Below are 18,893 nucleotides of genomic sequence, written 5' to 3' on the forward strand. Positions count from 1 at the left end.
ATCCGCTTGCAGAGACGCAAATAAAGCGAATATCTGAGCTTCATCTTTCACTAATTCCCCCACCTGCCTAGCAGATAGAAATCTTGCCTCATCATTCTCACCAACTTCAGAAAACCGCACCGTCTTCCTATAGCAGTTGATAAACACGCCATAGAATTCTAGCCAATTCATTCCCAGAATAATATCAATTTGGTGCAAGGGCAAGCACACCAAATCAACCACGAATTCTCTCTCAAAGATCGTCAAATGACAACCTCGGCAGACAACAGAAGTTTTCACAGAACCATTAGCAGGAGTATCTATCACCATACTTCCGCCTAGGGACGACATAATCACACCAATCCTGGTCGCACACTCATACGAAATAAACGAATGAGTAGCACCAGTGTCAACAATGGCAAGCAATTCAACATTATTAATCAAGCAAGTACCTTTAATCAGATTATCTTCTTTAGGAGTTTCAGTTCCACTCAGAGCAAACACCCTACCAGTAGTATGAGCTGCAGTAGCCGCCTTCTTCGGTTTCGAGCACTGCGAACTGATATGGCCTTTCTCGCCACAATTAAAACATGTCGGACCAGCATCCTTACATTCAGTAACTCTATGACCAGTCTGACCGCATCGGAAACATCTCAGCACTTTCTTGGTACAGCTATCAGCACGGTGGCCTGGCTCGCCACACTTGAAACATTTACCAGCTATGGGAGATCCTCCCCCACTTGGCCTCTTGTCATCTACCACTTTCTGCTTACCTTTACCATTCGGAGATGCATAAGGACTACCACGATCCTTATTCTTTTTCTCACTAAGACTCTTGTAATGAGCAGTCCTAGCCTTGCTATCTTCGTCAAATATCCTGCACTTATTAACCAGTGTAGGAAACCTACGAATCTCCTGGTAACCAATGCCTTGTTTGATCTCGGGACGCAACCCGTTCTCAAACTTGACACACTTGGATTCCTTAGCATCAGCATTATTATAATGAGGACAATACTGCACCAGCTCCTCAAACTTCGAAGCGTAATCAGCAACAGACATGTTACCCTGCTTCAGTTCTAAAAATTCCATCTCCTTCTTACATCTCACATCAGCAGGAAAATATTTCTCCAGAAAGGCCGTCTTGAACCTTTCCCAAGTCATCTCAGCACCTGGTACTTCAATCCTCTGTCGGGTGTTATCCCACCAGTTTTCAGCCTCTTCAGATAACATATGCGTACCAAACTGCACCTTCTGTGCTTCAGTACACGTCATCACCCGGAAAATCTTCTCCATTTCCTTCAGCCAAATCTGAGCACCATCTGGATCATAGCGCCCTTTGAATGTAGGAGGGTTATTCTTCAGAAACCTTCCCAAATTCCTAAACTCGTCGACCGGCGGATTCTGCTGCGCCTGCATAGCCTGCGCCATAGCAGCCAAAGCCTCAGCAATCGCACGGTCATTTTCTCCAGCCATACTCTGCACAACACAACCACAACCGTTAAATATTGACAGTGTCATTGACACTAATCGACCAACAGGGAAAACATCACACTATGACTCGACTGGACTGACCATGCTCTGATACCACTAATGTAACACCCTTCTACCCAAACGACATATTTAAATATATTATCAGAGTACAACATGTAGAAGAGTTTACATTCCTTACAACATAACACATATTGCATTACAACATAAAATATCTTATTTAATATTTAAAACTTCGCAGCGGACAACAACACAAATATTATAATTCATCATATAACAATTCATAACAATGTTTCAAAACATCTCAACATTTAGTCATCATAAACAACATAAATAATAACCAACTGTCTATCGAATCCCATAACCCCGGTGTCACATGACCAGAGCATTTGACTCGACTCAGTAGAATAACTCTACACTTATTCTTCAAACCTCAACAATAGCTACTCCTCTTTACCTGCACATTGCTCATCATAGATGAACATAAACACATGCAGAAGGGGTGAGAATTACATTATTAAATAATAATATAACGACAGAAATATAAACATAAATATATTTCACATATGCCAACACAGCTCATCATAATCATCATAATCAACATACTCATGAACATCAACAAAACAACACATCAAATGCAATGCACACACCCATGCATGACTCAACACAACTCGGTATACCCATTTTGTGACCAACTACAGGATCACCACTCCCAGATTCATCACCATAGAATCCGAGTTCCCCGTAAGGAACCAAGCCTCTCAACAAGCCCGGAGTCAACAACATCATTGGAACTCAGTCCGTTCATCACTAGGCATCGGCCTTTCATGAATGCATGCACACCAAGCATGCATCATAATCAACATAGCAACAACAGCATCATATAGTCATGTTATCATCATCATTAACACATTCTATCACAAACATATCACATCATGCCACATAATCAACACATTATTATCGCACTCTACTAATATCTATACCACTCAAAGCAACGGGAAATGATCCCTCGTATACCATGCATCAGCTAAGTTACCTCGCTCAGCCTAAACAACCAAAAACTGCACAACAACAGTCCAGGAAAGACCACAGTCTGCCCATACGCGTATTGCCTATGCTCATACGCGTATTGCCCACGCCTGACCAAATCCATACGCGTATTGGCCATTCCCATACGCGTATGCTACGCGTATCACTTCCCCATACGCGTACCACCAGAGACCATTTCACGTTCAAAATTTCATCTTCCTCATCCATACGCGTATTGCCTAGTGCCATACGCGTACCAGGCCATCTCATACGCGTATTGCCTAGTGCCATACGCGTATGACCAGAAACCAGATCTCCAGATCTGCAATGGCTTTCTCTGCTACGAGATCTATCCAAATTCATCCTTCCACAGTCCAAATTTCGCACAAAATCACTCATATCATCTAATACAATTAGTCTCCTATTCGATTTCACAAATCCTAACATCATTGCATATAATTTCTACGAATTCCTTCGATTAAAATCCCAATTTCGTTCATCTGATATTTCACCATTTTCAGCATATTATTATTTAATAAGGTTCAGACCCCTTACCTCTTTGGATTGAAGGAAGCTCTGAGCAATCTTTGGCCTTTTCCTCTTCCTTCTCTTTCTCTTCAGCGTTTCTCCCCCTTTCTCTGACTCTGAGGCAAAACACGTGAAAACAACCTGAGTTCTCACTTTGGCCTCTTTTATCCAATTTCCACTTTTACCCTTCCACTCTTCATATTCCAATTATTTTATTTATTTAATTATTATTAAAATAAATAACATCTATAATAATAATAATAATAATCCAATAATTCAACTTTATTTAATTAAATTAATAAAATAATATTAACTCAATTAAATAATTCTCTTATTTTAATCGGGGTGTTACATGAAGCTTGCTGCCATTATATCGTTATTAAAACCGGAATCCGCAGCCGCTCGCTAGCACATCGCTAAGCGAGCATGCAACGAGTGTTCGCTAAGACTTCGCTAGACGAAGCAGGAGCGAACGCGACAGCAGCCGACTTTTCTGTTCTGACTTTTGCCCACCTGTCATGTTTTTATCATAGCCATGCATTGTTTATCTGACCCTACTGCTGTTCTGGTTTCTTTTGTGGTGTAATTCTCGATTGCACCCTGATTTGGTATTCTGACATGTTTGCTGAGTTTTGCAAAGGTTCACGCATCGCCGGGAAAGCTAGCTAGATAGGTATTCCACTTTATTTGTGGGATGCCCTTTGTGGAGTTTCACCCTAAATTACCTAATTAATTTTAATGTATTAATTTTAATGTGGAGATCCACCCTCAATTACTTAGCTGATTTTAATGTATTGATTTTAATGTGGAGATTCATCCTAATTGCCTAATTGATTGTAAAATACGGCCTTTAAATATGTGATCTTGGACCTCTCTTCGCTGCCCTACGGTATTACGGTATAACGGTCGTGTCCCGCGAATGTAGGGATACACTTAGCAAAGACCCTTCGGTTAAATCATCATAAAATAAATCATGGTCCCTCGGATGTTGCCTTCGAAAATACGATTTTGTCCCTTGATGACCCTTCGGTGTAGCCTACGGTTAAATGATGATCGTCCCTTCGAATGCTAAGGTATCCTTACAACTGTTGCCTTCAATGACCTATCGATGACCCTACAATGACCCTTTTACATCCAAAGGATAAAACTACTTACTTCTCAATAGTAAGGACAGTTTTACCCTCATAAGGATAGGAAATGCCCATAACGACCTTAGGAAGGTATAACTCTCAATTACTGGATCATAACCTAAAACATTTTCCACCCCTCACACTTTGCAAGTCCTAGAAAATCACCACTTGGTATACATTCATACTAGAATCATTACCAAGTTATATTTTTCTAAACTGTTTTTCAAAATCAAACGAGATAAATACTTTGTATACATTCATACGAGAATCATTACAAAGTTAAACTCTCTTTTCGAAACATTTTTAAACAATTCACCAACACTTTTCAGACAAAAATATAAGTGATCCAGCAATTAAGAGCCCATGGATAACCATGGATACAAAGGGTGCTAATACCTTCCCTTTGTATAATGTACCTCCCGAACCCAAAATCTATTGAGGTCTTTCCTGTTCTTTTCCACCTTTCCTTATTGGATAAAAGAAAAGTCGGTGGCGACTCTTGCTATCCGCGACATTGCGATAAAAAGCAAAATACCCCAAGTCAGTTCACCGTATGACACATAATTAACCCTAATTATTCTTATGAAAACAAAATAAACTAAAGTAATAAGAGTTTAAATATCTCACAAATATTGAGTTATCAAGGAGCTCTTTCTTCTATGAATCCTAATTATCGTCATTCTAAGAAAACAATTAGTATCACGCTCCAATTTGTGTTCAGGTGAACTTCGTAAAAACGATGGTATTTTCCACGCGTGCTCCATGCCAACTAAACTAAAAACAACAAAATATACCTAATTAACCATAATTGTGCTTATAAAAACAAAATAAAGTCAAGTAATAAATGCTTAAATATCTCACAAATAATGAATTATCAAGGAGCTCTTTCTCTTATGAATCATAATTATCGTCATTCTCACAAAAAGGTTAGCAACACATTTCACTTTGTGCTCTGATGGACTTCGTAAAAGGTTATGGTATTTCCTACATGTGTTTCATGCTAACTAAGCTAAAAATAACAAAATATACCTAATTATCCCTAATTATGCTTATGAAAACAAAATAAAGTCAAATAATAAGAGTTTAAATATCCCACAAATAGTGAGTTATAAATGAGCTCTTTCTCTTGTGGATCATAATTATCGTTATTCTAAAAAAAAAAATTAGCACCACATTCCACTTTTTGCTCGGGTGGACTTCGTAAAGACGATGATATTTTCCACGTCAATGATCTTAGCTTATGTTTGATTTGTGATTAACGATTTAATTGAAATTCGTTCGTCAAGATTATTCTATTAAGAGGATTAAAAATTGAAAACCCCATCTTAAATATCCAACACATGATTCGTTATTGTGGCGATTAACATCAACATAAACACTATATTGGGGACACTGCCTAACTTCTATTTTTCTCAGAACCTTAGGATTGACCTCTCATCCTTCGACTCTCCTTTCATAACGTTCTTCTGTGATCCTCTCTATGAAGATGTCTTGGTTGGCTCCTCCGGGTTGATGAGATGACAAAATGTGACAACGAGGTAGAAGTTATAATGAAACCAACGGTTTCACTTGTATAATCAGATGTTGTTATTGTTAATCGAAAGAATTTCCAATGAGACAGCGTAACAAAAAATATCTGATGAATTCAACATGGGTGATAATGATCGAATTATCTGGTGTGTGGCCTTCTAGCGAGGATCCCATATTCATCGCCCTTCATGGAATGGTATTCTTGACTAGACACTTGACATTAGTTCGATCTAGTTGGGCAATTTATCCGATCCAAAATATATTAAATTAATAGAAAATTAGAAAAAAATGTAAAATTCTTAACAAAATTTTTACTCTTGAATAGATTATAAAAAATGATGGGTCTCATTCTTTTTCTTCTCTCTTCTCTATCTGTCTCTTAAACCAATCAAGAGAATTTCACTTTCTTTTTCTACTTCTCTTAGACTTAACTCTCTCTTCCTTGTTTCTTTAAACCAATGACACCCTTGTGCATTGGAACTCACAATAAAAAAAAGTTAAAATGGTTTTTTAAAACGAAAATAATGATAAAAAAGATACCACCACCCTTCCAATTTCAAATATAATAAATAAACCAAGTTTCCATCACAAAAGAAAATTTAAAACAACTTTCCTGTCCCCATTTCATTCAAACGCAAGCAAGAAAATAATATCCGCACATTTTGATTTTTCAAAATACCCCGCCCGTTAGAACACTCTCTGTTCATCCCCACACAGCATCACTATCCAAAATCCCCAAAGAAAAACCCTAGAAAATCCAGTTTCAACATGAACCAGTATCACATCTACGAAGCCATTGGTCGTGGCAGATACTCCGTAACTCAACTACCTCTTTCTCCTTTCATTTCTATCTTCAATCTTTGCACTTCTATCTCGCGATCGATCTAACTCTCTTTTTCTTCTTCCGTGAATTCGCAGACAGTGTATAAAGGTAGAAAGAAGAAGACGATCGAGTATTTCGCCATCAAAAGCGTTGATAAATCTCAGAAAAACAAGGTTCTTCAAGAAGTGAGTTACTATTACTTAATTATGGAAATTATTCTTGTTAATTAGTTAATTATAGCATTCATTATGTAATTTTCCATAGTTTTCTACCAGATCTTGAGCTGGATTGTGTTGATGTGCAAAAACTCGCTAATTACCTTGTTTTTTACTCTTCTGCAGGTTAGGATTCTTCACACTTTGGATCACCGAAATGTGCTCAGGTTTTATTCATGGTAAGGACATTAAATTCTATTCAAATTGTTTGATGTGAATTTGATGAATAAAAAAAATTCTTACTTACTAAAATAAGGAGAACTCGAAAACGAGGAATTCTTACTATTAATTGTGCATAAATTGCTTTGTCTGAAACTATTGTTTGTTTTTAATTCTATATTAGTGTTAGGATTGGTATTTTTCCAACTCCGTTCTTATGTTTTGTATATTTATGCTTTTTTAGGTATGAAACTTCTGCTCACTTATGGTTGGTCTTGGAGTATTGTGTGGGTGGGGATCTACTCTCTATATTACGGCAGGTACTTAGTATTTCACTACATGTGTTTTGGAATGGGGGATCATACTTATTGTTACTTTCTTTTTGGTGCTGATTACGAAGATGAATTTCAGGATATTCAGCTTCCTGAGGATTCTGTTAATGAGCTTGCTTGTGACCTCGTCAGAGCTCTGCAGTATGTCGTTTTCCCTTTGTTTTCCTCTTAGTTTAGTTGTATTACTCTTATTATTCATTAAACTGGGATGCTGCTTTCAGGTATTTACATTCAAATGGAATTATTTATTGTGATTTGAAACCATCAAATATTCTACTAGATGAAAATGGACGTACAAAGGTGTCAATTCATTTACTCTCTTTCATTGTTGATTGGATTAATTTAGTTATTTACCCTTTTGTTAATTTAGTTATCACTTTATTGACGCAGCTCTGTGATTTCGGATTGGCAAGAAAGTTAAAAGAGATATCGAAAGTTCCTTCTTCTTCGGTATGCTTTACTAATTTTTGCAATTTCGGACATCCACATTCATATATTGATAGACCTCTACTCAACTATGGCTGTCATTTTTCTACTGAAACCAAATAATATGTTAATACATACTACGTCTCTTTACTTCTTTCTGCAGTTGCCTCCAGCAAAACGTGGAACACCCTCTTACATGGCTCCGGAGCTTTTTGAAGATGGCGGAGTTCATTCTTATGCTTCTGATTTCTGGGCTCTCGGTTGTGTACTATATGAATGTTATGCTGGGAGGCCTCCTTTTGTGGGAAGAGAATTCACTCACCTTGTAAAATCCATCATTTCAGACCCGACTCCACCTCTCCCAGGAAATCCAAGTCGACCTTTTGTCAATTTAATTAATTCTCTGTTGGTCAAAGATCCAGCCGAAAGAATACAGTGGCCTGAGCTTTGTGGTCATGCCTTTTGGAAAACCAAATTCTCTCTAGTGTCTCTTCCTTCTCAACCTGCATTTGATGATATGATAGAGCTTCATGCTAAACCATGCTTATCAGAACGTAATGGAGATAAGTCTTCTCATAACAGAACCCCTCCCAAATATCGTGAAAAAGACATGAAGGGAGTGCTAAAAAAGGATGAAAATTCTGGATTAAGAGGCATTGAGACACCAACAAGGGCAACACCAAATAGTCACAGAACTCAGACAAAGGGTTCTGGCCGAACAATTGAGGTCAAGCAGAAAGATTCTTCCAATATTAAAAAAGGTTTGAATCTTTTGAGACTTTCAAGAATAGCAAAATCAAATTTACAAAAAGAAAATGAGAAAGAAAACTATCGTCGCCCCTTGCCCAATAGCTCTGAGAAGGATGCAGATGTTAAAATTGAGAACACTGACATGGAACTTGATTTTAATGAGAATAGTGAAGAGGATACACTTGAAGAAACTGATGGTTCTGAACACACACCCGTGCCCAATGAGAAAATGGCGAATAATTTTCATAATCAAGGAAAAGCAGATGACACTGAAAATGTTATACACCAGTTGGACACCTTATCTGTGACTACTCCTGCCTCAGAAGATTCAAGGTCATTCGATCACGAGTCAACTCCTGACCGTTCTGACATATCTGCTATTTCTCCAAGTGTAAGCCCTCTAGTGAAAAAACATAGGCCAAAAGAAGATTTAGGTTCTGTCCTTGACTCTGATTCTGCGAGATCATCAAATGACAATTCCCAGGTTATTTGGCATCCATCTGATCTCTCAGTCAGACCTGTAATGCCCAGCAGAAAAGTTGACAAAGGCTCGGAAGTCATCCCTTCACTTCCTTTTGAGGCGTTACAAGCACCTGATTTTGTCAAGATGCCTAAAGAGCAATTGGAGGCAGTACATAACCGAATTGCATCCATCTTGAATGGGAATACTAGCATTGGAGAAAAACAAAATGTGGTCAGGTACCTCGAGATGTTGAGCAGTAATGCTGATGCAGCAAATATCTTGACCAATGGGCCAATAATGCTCATTCTCGTAAAATTGCTACGTCAGTCTAAGGCATCAGCTTTACGTGTTCAACTTGCTTCACTGATTGGTCTGTTGATCAGACACTCTACCTTTGTTGATGATAGTTTGGCTAATTCTGGAATTCTAGGTTCATTGACGGATGGCCTTAGGGACAGACAGGAAAAAGTGAGAAGGTTTTCTATGGCTGCTTTGGGTGAGTTGCTATTTTATATATCCACCCAAAGTGCAGACTCTAAAGATAACACTCCGCTTGAATCTCCATCAAAGGACAATAGGACTGCACATGGCTGGCAGGTTAGCTTCTAAGCTTGTTGGATATACTGTTTGTTGTCTATCTGCCTATGTCATTTGAAACTTGAGTTCTGTAGTGCTAGTGTGTGTGTGTTTATTTCCACCTTTTTTTATTTTCTTAGCCAACTTTCAAAGTTCATATTTTTCTAGAGTTAACTTATTTTGATCTGGCTGCAGGTTCCAAATTCATTAATTTCCCTTGTGACATCGATATTGAGAAAAGGTGAGGATGATATAACTCAATTGTATGCATTGAGAACAGTTGAGAATATTTGCAGTCAAGGAGGTGTCTGGGTGGGACGTTTGACCAGTCAAGATGTTATTAATAATCTCTGCTACATCTATAGAGCGGCAGGGAAACAGGAAAGCATGAGGCTTACTGCTGGGTCATGTTTAGTGCGCTTAGTTCGTTTTAATCCTCCTAGCATTCAGTCTGTTATAGAGAAACTCTCATTCAAGGACCTAGCTTCTGCTCTTGTCAAAGGCAGCCCACGAGAGCAGCAAATTAGCTTAAATCTTCTTAACTCAGCAATGCTTGGAAGTCATATGCTCACAAATGTTGGAAGATACCTTATACAACTTTCAGAGGATAAGAATCTGATCCCAAGTCTTCTGTCCCTTGTTGAGCAGGGTAGTGAAGTCTTAAAAGGAAAGGCACTTGTCTTTGTGGCTCTCCTCTGCAAGCACGGTAGAAGGTGGCTTCCACAGTTCTTTTGTAGCCATAAGTTACTCTCGGTGGTGGATAGGCTGGGAAAAGAGAAGGATGCCTTTGTGAGGCAGTGTTTAGTTGCATTTCTGCATATTGTGGCATCTACTATTCCAGGTTTACTGGATATGATAACAGGGGATATCCAGCAAATGATGGGAGGAAGGCGCCATGGACACATCTCTTCCCTTACCGGCAGATCTGCTCCAAAAGCCAATATTAATTTGTTTCCTGTTGTTCTTCATCTTCTTGAAAGTTCAGCTTTTAAGCACAAAGTGGCGACACTTCCAGTACTACGGCAGTTGGCGAATCTCATTAAACTCGCAGAGGCACCGTTTCAGGTCTGTGACTCAGCCGTTAGATCTTGTTTACTTTTAATCCTATGCTTTCCTGAAATCATGAGTTCTGTCAGAGCTAAGCTGCAAAGTTTAGTCGGATATTAATTGTGCTAAGATATAGTCGATAGATAGTCTACTAATGAAATAAAAGGTCTATTTTAGAATCTAAGGGCTGACCTCAAATCTCACCAAAAAAGAGTGCTGATCTCAAAATAAGTATTTGATATAATTAATCAAGTGAGATGGACTTACTCCAAGAGTAACTCTTGTTAAGTTAATAGGTTTAATAACTTTTTTTGTAAACATTAAAGTTCATCAATCCAACTGTTGAATATGGTAATATTATCTTAAAGATCATGCACACCAAATTTTTATATTAATCGAATGTTCGTGGCTATGTAATCTTATAGCCACCTTTTGTATTTACAAAAATAAATCATATGTTAAATTAAAATTATTTGATGAAGGATCAAATAATTTTTAAACTTCATAAAAACTTGTAGACTTAATCTACTCAATAGATATTATTAGTTTGGCAGTAAAAATGGCGAAATTTTATGTCTACAAAGAATTATTAAATTTATCTATGAAAATAGTTACTCTACTTATAATAAATTATAAGATTTGTTAATTTTTGGAGAAATTGCACCCACTTTGCATGAAATATACGTAAGACATACACCCTCTTTATCCTGTAGATGATATTTACCCATCAATTACACACACCTCTATTTTCTTAAAATAACAGTAGGCCCAAAAAACTAGTGTATTTTTCCCAATCAATAAGGGTAGTGGTGTTTATTTGAAAAATTGGAGCATGTTTCTCATTTGAGCATACCTCAAGAGGCGAGTGCACATTATACATTAGTATTTTAATAGAAAAAAGCTCAGTCAAAACATAAAGTGTTCTAATATCTGATAAATTGTTTGCTAAATTTGCACATATTGTTTTGCAATTCATCTCTCTTAAATAACTGTTTTGACAGTTATTTTACCAATGCTATCATTGATTAGGTCATAGTATTAGTTAAGACGGCAGCTGCTACTTTCAGTAGAACAAGGTATACTTTTAATTGACAATTGATATTTGATATTGCTGTCTTTGTTTATTGTTTCGCTTTCAGGGAAGAGATGATTTCCAAATAACCCTTCTACGAATTTTAGAGTCTCTGACGGAGGAATCTTCTGTGATCCTTGGTAATCCTGACATTTTCATTCGTGAAATCCTCCCTAGTTTGACTGTTCTCTACAAGGGTAACAAGGATGGTGATGCCAGATTTTTGTGCCTTAAAATCTTTTTTGATGTGATGATTATTCTCTTGAGTGAACCAATTGAAGAAGAACAAAGATTGAATGATCTGAAGTTTGTATCAAATACACATTTTCTTCCTCTCTACCCAACCTTGATCGAAGACGAAGATCCGATTCCTATCTTTGCACAGAAACTTCTCGTCATGTTATTAGAGTTCAGTTTTATTTCAATTCCAGACATTCTACACCTGAAGACAATATCACAATGTTTTGAGTTCTTGCTTGGTGATCTGTCAAATGCAAATGTGAATAACATTAAGCTGTGTCTTGCTCTGGCTTCTGCTCCGGAAATGGAGTCAAAGTTACTCTCCCAATTGAAAGTTGTTAGGAGGATTGGTAATTTTCTTGAGTTTGTATGTGCAAAGGGTATGGAAGATTTGCTGGAACCAACTCTTGGGCTGTGTAGAGCTTTTCTAGCACGTTCAGTCTTCGGACACACAACAGAACCAACTCTCTTAGGCGACTGTCCTCCTGAGGTGAGTGGAGTGGTTGACCCCCAGCAATGCGTAAGAGATATAACAGATTTCGGAAGCAATGTTGGTGTCTTCCTAGAGTTGAGTGCATCTAGGGAAACCAGTATTGCCGATATAGCTTCCGAGTGTGTGATTTTACTGCTCAAGGCTGCTCCTAGAGAAGCCACAACTGGTCTACTAACCAATCTCCCCAAGGTCACCGTGATCCTAGAATCCTGGAGTAAAGGCATCCCTCACTTAACGGTTCAGAGAATGCTTCATGCTTTAGGTTATGCTTGCAAGCAGTACTTATTGCATGCAATGATCCTATCAATATCGATACCAGAGATTTCAAGAATTGAAGGAATAGTTTCTGAACTCAAGAGTTCAAGTGTCCCTGCTTTAGCCAAAACTGCTGGATTGGCAGCCTCGGAGTTGCAGCGGTTACCTCGCTGCATTTGAATTTGAATAATGATTGGTATCATATTATGCTATGCTACAATTGTCATGTTCGTTTTTGCCAATATGATTGTCCTGTTATAGTTGGCAGAATCTGTAACTTCTCCATTTTACTCGCTTACCTTTATTTTTCAGGTATTAGTAAATTCCCGATAAAGGTTAAGCATTTTGGTGAATTCCACTCAGGCTTCACTGTACTTCTATTTAATTTATGTGTACTCTGTATCTTCATGAAATGAAAAATTACTTACCTCAGATTCCTGTCGGTAATTTAAAAAAGAAGAAACATATAGGTTACATGTATATAAATAAACTTGATATTTCTATGTTTGTATCTAGTTTTTGCTATTATCTCATACTAAGTGAGATGCATGTTAAAAACAAGAAGTTATGAGCTCAAATGGAAACTTGGAACAATAGCATGTTCCTATTTGATAGGGTACCTATATGCACACATGGCCAGAACAACAAATTTTTGTCAGCTATAAGAAATCAGTCATTCAAATCAAAATGATAAGGGGACACACATACCCCTTTGGTTCTATAATTAACAGTATTAACTTTAGGGTAACCCTAATTTGTGTCTTAATGACACATGTTAATAAATCAAAAAAAGAAAGAGCTGTATGGCACCAAATATCACGGGTAGAAAATGATTCTTTCTCACCAAACGTCACATGGAAACCTTTTCCATTCTTTGTCTGTTCCTCAAAGAAAAAAACACAACTTTTCCATATCATGATCCAATGGATTCAACCCAAGTGGGGCCCCCACTTCACCCCACACAAGTCTTTGGTAGAAGAGGGTTGTGAAAGTGATAGGAGCCTGCAAAGCTTCACAGTGTTTGCCAATATAAAGGGTTATTGCCATCATTTTTTTCCACTAAAAGCCTTCACCATTAAAATGGCATCATTCAGTTTTTATCTAGTACTAATGATCATGATGGTTTTCATGCCTTCACCTCTCCTTTCATCTTATTCACAATCACAACAACCTCTTCCTGAAATTCCCACACTCTCCTCTTCTTCACCAGCAACAAAAACAGATCCTTCTCCATCTTCACTCTTTCCTTCCCAAGATTTGTCACCTGACATTGCTCCACTCTTGCCTTCCTCTGGTGGTGCTTTACCAACTCCTACAGGCTCTGACATTCCCACTATTCCTTCCAATCCAAGTCCTCCAAACCCAGATGACATCATTGCTCCAGGACCCTTTTCTGCATTTGCACCATTTGGATCAATACAAGCTACTTCCAATGCTCATACAAGTGTAGTTTTTGACATAGCCACTGTTGCTTTTGCATGTTTAGCAGCATACATTTCTTTGCAGTAAATGATTTGTGATGTATCATATCATATTCCACTTTCTTGTTTGTTAATTTTTCATTCTTGCCTTGTAGTATATGATGATATCATAATGAAATTCAGTTTCTTTCTCAATTGCTGACTTTTTTTTTTATGATTTGTAATTATTGAGGTTAGTTTTCTTTTGTTTTTCCTTTATGTTAAAGTGTTCTTTATCTTTTCTTTCTAATGAGAGGCCCATGATTGAACTGTTTAAAGAGCCTTTTTGCAATTCCAGCTTCACTATGCTCATTAAAGCTGAAAGTCACATTGAGTGCATGTTTAGATCAACAGTTTGTAGTTTCGAACTGTGATTTTGTCAAACTCGTCGTGATTCTAGAGACGCACTCACATTGAAATGAAAGAGTTGCTACCAGGTCTGTCAGACTTGTATGCCATGAATTGAGTTGAAGTGGGGTGCTAGTGCTACATGGTTGAAGCAAAAGCAAGTGCTCATATTTTTTTCATGTTGAGGCTGAAGTGCACGTGATAGACACCTAATCATCATGAATAATTTCCAATTATCGACCACATGCTGCCCAATCAAGTGAGAAATTTCAATAGTAATAACTAGTAATGTTTAGGTAATCATGTTTTGTCTTGTTTTGCTGTCTTTGTCTCATTCTTTGTATATCATAATCACATAATTGGCATCAATAGTATTTGCATAAGAAAATGAACTCGGTTTATGCATGAAAAAGCAGTACAAAGATATGTGTAAGATGAATTTGAAAAGCAGTACTAACAAATTTTCATTCCAAATATAAGCTTTCTCGTTTCAACATAGTTAAGAGATGGATAAAAAACAATTTCGCATTAATAGAAATTTTTTCCATTTTCACCGGACTTTCCATCTTGAGCTGATATTATCTAATCTCGTTTAATCTTTCTTGTGAGAGTTCAGGTCAAAAGATTAACATTGATAGGATACAGTTTTTCTGCCATATCATTAATTGGTATCAAAGAAAATGAAGTAAAACAGAACAAGGAATATCTTTAGTAATGGAACACATGAATATCTCAAAATAGCAAATACTTATGATTTTTAAGAGCAAATTCCATATAACATGTAAAGAAAGCGATATAAGTTCTACAAAATTAAGATTAAAACTAGCATTATTGTAATCCTAATATGGTCCAGAAAAGATCTAGCAGTTACATGAAGTTTAATTAAACCGACACACCAAATATCATATAGCAAAAAAAAACTCCAAAATGGACATGTAAGTCCTCCTCTTTGCTGGTCTAAGCCTTGGTCTCGAGAAGCTTGTCGATCATGTCAGCAGCTTCTTGGACAGTGGTGATGCTCTGAGCACTTTCTTCTTCCACGCTAATGCCAAATTCTTCCTCAAGTCCCATCACAATCTCAACCTGCACATAATTTGAAATGCCAGTCTAAATAATCGAGCAAATATCATACAATGTAAACCAGACACCGTGTTCTGAAGTGCATCAAGTAACCGCATTTAGCATGTCATTTGAGCATATAGCTCAAGTTGGATAGGTAGTGTGTGAACTGTTAAGGGTATATATAGGTTCTTCGCCATAAAGTAACGCATTTCTTAAAAAAAGTCAAATGGGATACAAACTAAAATAGCCGAGAAAAAACTGACATTGCTTAAACAGCCAGAGGAGTTTTATAATGGAGACAGTAATAGTGAAGTAACTAGACTCGATTGACAACCAACGGCATTTTACCAGACACAATAATTTGTAGACTGTAGAGTAGAATTCAGTGTCGTCAAATAGTGGCTATGGCTGCACTATAGCGCTATAGTGTACTAGTGAACAAATTACTAATGTAGTGCAATATGCTATTTAGTACATAGTGTGGTCAAATAACAGCTATAACGGAGCTATAGCACTTCAGAGTAGAAGAATTTGAACGAACCGCTAATTTTCAAGATATGCAATGGCAACATTGGTGGGAACTATATAAAGCATGCTAGCATGCCTATTGAGCAATAAACAGTGTAGTTTTTTTTGTCTAATAGCCTAATGGCAGAAATTTCACCTCTTCAAGGTGAATAAGTGGGATGTCGCGGGTTCAAATATGCACCCCAGCAAACGGATATCCCTGCAAAGCTACCAACTGAACTGTCTTAACGGGATATAAACATGTCTAGTTACTTTGTTTATTGCCGTACGGCATGCAGCGAGGACTTAGAAACACTTGTTTTTATACTAATGCATCAACACTCTCATTGTATAGAACCTCTTGCTCTGACATACCATGAGAGAAAGAGAAACAAAATAGCAGGAACAACACTAACGAGAACAAAAAAAAACACAAACATCAAGACATGGGTATTTGTGAGTCCGTCCCACAATAAGTCGATAAAAGTATTCAATGTGTTACTTAAGCCACGAGGCTCTCCCACCTAATCATGTGCTTAAAGACCTAACAATTGGTGCTCTCATTGACTGTTGGATCACGGAAGGGACTAAGGACTATCTATGGGCTAGAGTAAGGTGCTTCCCTGAATACTGATAGGCAAGTTGAGATATTTTTGAATGATTAAGTATTGCAAATATGCAATTTTCCAGCACAAGAATTCATAGATAAATATAATTATACCGTGTCAAGAGAATCAGCTCCAAGAGCAGCAAATTTAGACTCTCCGGTAACAGGTGTACCGTCTGCCAGGGCCAATTGTTTCTTGACAATGTCACACACCTTCTGCACAGTCTCTGGTTTAGCCTGCACAAAATCAAAGTCCTCTATTGTTGTCACAGATGTTCAGGATCACACCACATTAAGACTTTTATTTCGCTTCAAGTCTAATCATATAATCAACACTCCTCCTTTTCGAAATATGAGTTTTAAAGGTTTTTGCATAAAGATTAAAGAAAAAACACTAAACTTTTACTAAATTAACCTTCTCTGACATGAAACCAAACATACGCAAAATAAACAAGGCGGCAAAACAGAAAAATACAAGTTTATGGTTTAAAATCTTACCGCACATGTAACATGAAACCGAAGCCCTCTTGGCTGAAAGGTAATGGATGGAAATTTTCTACCCTTAATTGAGAGGGAAACTGAATTTGGACCAGAGATCCTGGTAGAAGAAACCTGTATTGATTGATCGGATCCATTAAACAAGGTTTAATAAAGTGATGAGTGAAAAGATTAAGAAAATGAAAAAGGTAGCTACCATAGATTTGTTGGAGAGGAGGGACATAGAGGTTCCGGTAATGGATGCCATTGGAGAGAGATCTGAGATCTAAAGAGAGGGACGGAGGATACAAAGTCTTGAAAATGCAAGGAAACAAAACTGAGTCGAAAAATAGTGAGGAATGTATTTATAGGAGTGTTTTGGTTTGGTTTGGTTTGTTGTTGAGGTTTTTGATGTTTGTTGAACTTCACTTCGATAGTTTCGAGGCCGGCACGTGTGAGTCAGTACTGTTGGGTTTAGTGATCAGACGGACACTCAAAACTTTATTTTGGAGTAGCTTTTCATTTCTACTAGCATTCAACAACCTTAATGTTCTTTTGATATATATATATATATATAAAAAATGTCCTCTTTAAGATTTTCACATTTTTAATATTGAATTATGTTGATTTTAATGATAAAATGAGTGTCATTTATTTAAATAATCTTATTAATAATAGGTAATGGAGTATTATATGATTTAAAATAGACTAAATTACAATTTTAGTCTATTTATTTGGTCTGATTCACGAAATTGATCTCCTTATTTTAAATTCAAACACTTTTGGTCCCTCTATTTTAAATTCAGATAATTTTAGTCTCCTCTCTCACATTTTTCATAGAAAATCAATAAGATTTTCATTTTTTAATTTATATTTTTATCTACAAAGTTCAATAATATGTTTTCATTAAAACATGTCTTTTTACGCAACATATTATTTTTGTTTTGCTTCTTTTAACTTTAATTTCATATCATTAAATTGAGTTTTCATATTAAAAATATTCATTTCATATTTACTAATCTTAACTTCACGGTAATCTTTGTTACTTCCATATTTCTCTCAAAGTGATTAACTTTGGTTTTAAGTTAACTCTAGTAACTTTTAATTCAATAAGTTCATCCCTACACAATAATGTTATTATTTCGGATGGGTTTAAGCTCCATTAAGAATAACTTTAATCAAATAAGATTGGTTTATTCACCGACCGACCAATAAGTGAACCTAGATCATGATGATTGTTAATTTACATTTATAGGTCACCCACACTTTACGTCGGACTACCCGAAACTTTGTGGCCCTGTACAACCAAACAACCTCGAGCAAGAAGCCAAAAAATTACAAAAATTTGCAATGGCTATTGGGAAAAGGGAGTTGGTTGAAAGTAATATAGCTTAAATTTATTTCAACTTTCAGTATAAACTTGGAAGATCTTATCGTCTCTGAAGAAAGAAAATTAGTATATGATCAATCTCTTTCTTTTATGGAGGGTTCTCGGAAAAAATGTCAAATAAGAGATTCGTCGATGCAGAACCCAGTTGCCATATGTACTCGTACAAGTATTGGAACACCGGTGCAAAGGCTCGGGCGATAGGGTGGAGCTGTGAGAGGAAATTCAGATGTGATTCGGCACCTCCTTTTCGAAAAAAAGTCAAGGGGAGTCGAACACCCAACTTCTAGAAAATAAAATTATAAAAAGGAATATTGCATCCGTTAAATTTCCTACATATTCTCTTATTTGTGGAAATGGTGGAGATTGACCAGTCAGAGGATGATCCCACCTCGAAGGTAGACTTATTCACAACAGTCTCTTGGATATGAGAAGAAACAATTCCCATATATGTATGGTGCATCCAAGAAAAATCACTTGTATCAGTCAGAGTCATCAATTTATTTGGAT

The 18,893-nt window shown here is 36.9% G+C and overlaps 3 protein-coding genes across 3 annotated transcripts; 2 read left to right on the plus strand and 1 right to left on the minus strand.

Annotated features, from left to right (window-relative positions):
- Nucleotides 1-6,269: 6,269 nt before the first annotated feature.
- Nucleotides 6,270-12,967, plus strand: LOC127079137 (serine/threonine-protein kinase RUNKEL). Its single transcript, XM_051019558.1, has 10 exons — nt 6,270-6,500; nt 6,603-6,692; nt 6,849-6,901; nt 7,126-7,201; nt 7,293-7,354; nt 7,435-7,513; nt 7,604-7,663; nt 7,803-9,449; nt 9,624-10,493; nt 11,615-12,967. The coding sequence occupies exons 1-10, from the start codon at nt 6,453-6,455 to the stop codon at nt 12,713-12,715; spliced, it is 4,086 nt and encodes a 1,361-aa protein (XP_050875515.1). The 5' UTR covers nt 6,270-6,452; the 3' UTR covers nt 12,716-12,967.
- A 597-nt stretch (nt 12,968-13,564) lies between these two features.
- On the plus strand, nt 13,565-14,151 carry LOC127079144 (classical arabinogalactan protein 25). Its single transcript, XM_051019567.1, has one exon. The coding sequence runs from the start codon at nt 13,616-13,618 to the stop codon at nt 14,042-14,044; it is 429 nt and encodes a 142-aa protein (XP_050875524.1). The 5' UTR covers nt 13,565-13,615; the 3' UTR covers nt 14,045-14,151.
- Nucleotides 14,152-15,071: 920 nt separating this feature from the next.
- On the minus strand, nt 15,072-17,549 carry LOC127079153 (acyl carrier protein 1, chloroplastic). Its single transcript, XM_051019576.1, has 4 exons — nt 17,214-17,549; nt 17,018-17,131; nt 16,634-16,756; nt 15,072-15,426 (listed from the first exon to the last, which is right to left on the minus strand). The coding sequence occupies exons 1-4, from the start codon at nt 17,262-17,264 to the stop codon at nt 15,301-15,303; spliced, it is 414 nt and encodes a 137-aa protein (XP_050875533.1). The 5' UTR covers nt 17,265-17,549; the 3' UTR covers nt 15,072-15,300.
- Nucleotides 17,550-18,893: the final 1,344 nt, after the last annotated feature.

This window comes from Lathyrus oleraceus, chromosome 1, assembly GCF_024323335.1.
Source record: "Lathyrus oleraceus cultivar Zhongwan6 chromosome 1, CAAS_Psat_ZW6_1.0, whole genome shotgun sequence".
Classification (NCBI taxonomy): Eukaryota; Viridiplantae; Streptophyta; class Magnoliopsida; order Fabales; family Fabaceae; genus Lathyrus; species Lathyrus oleraceus.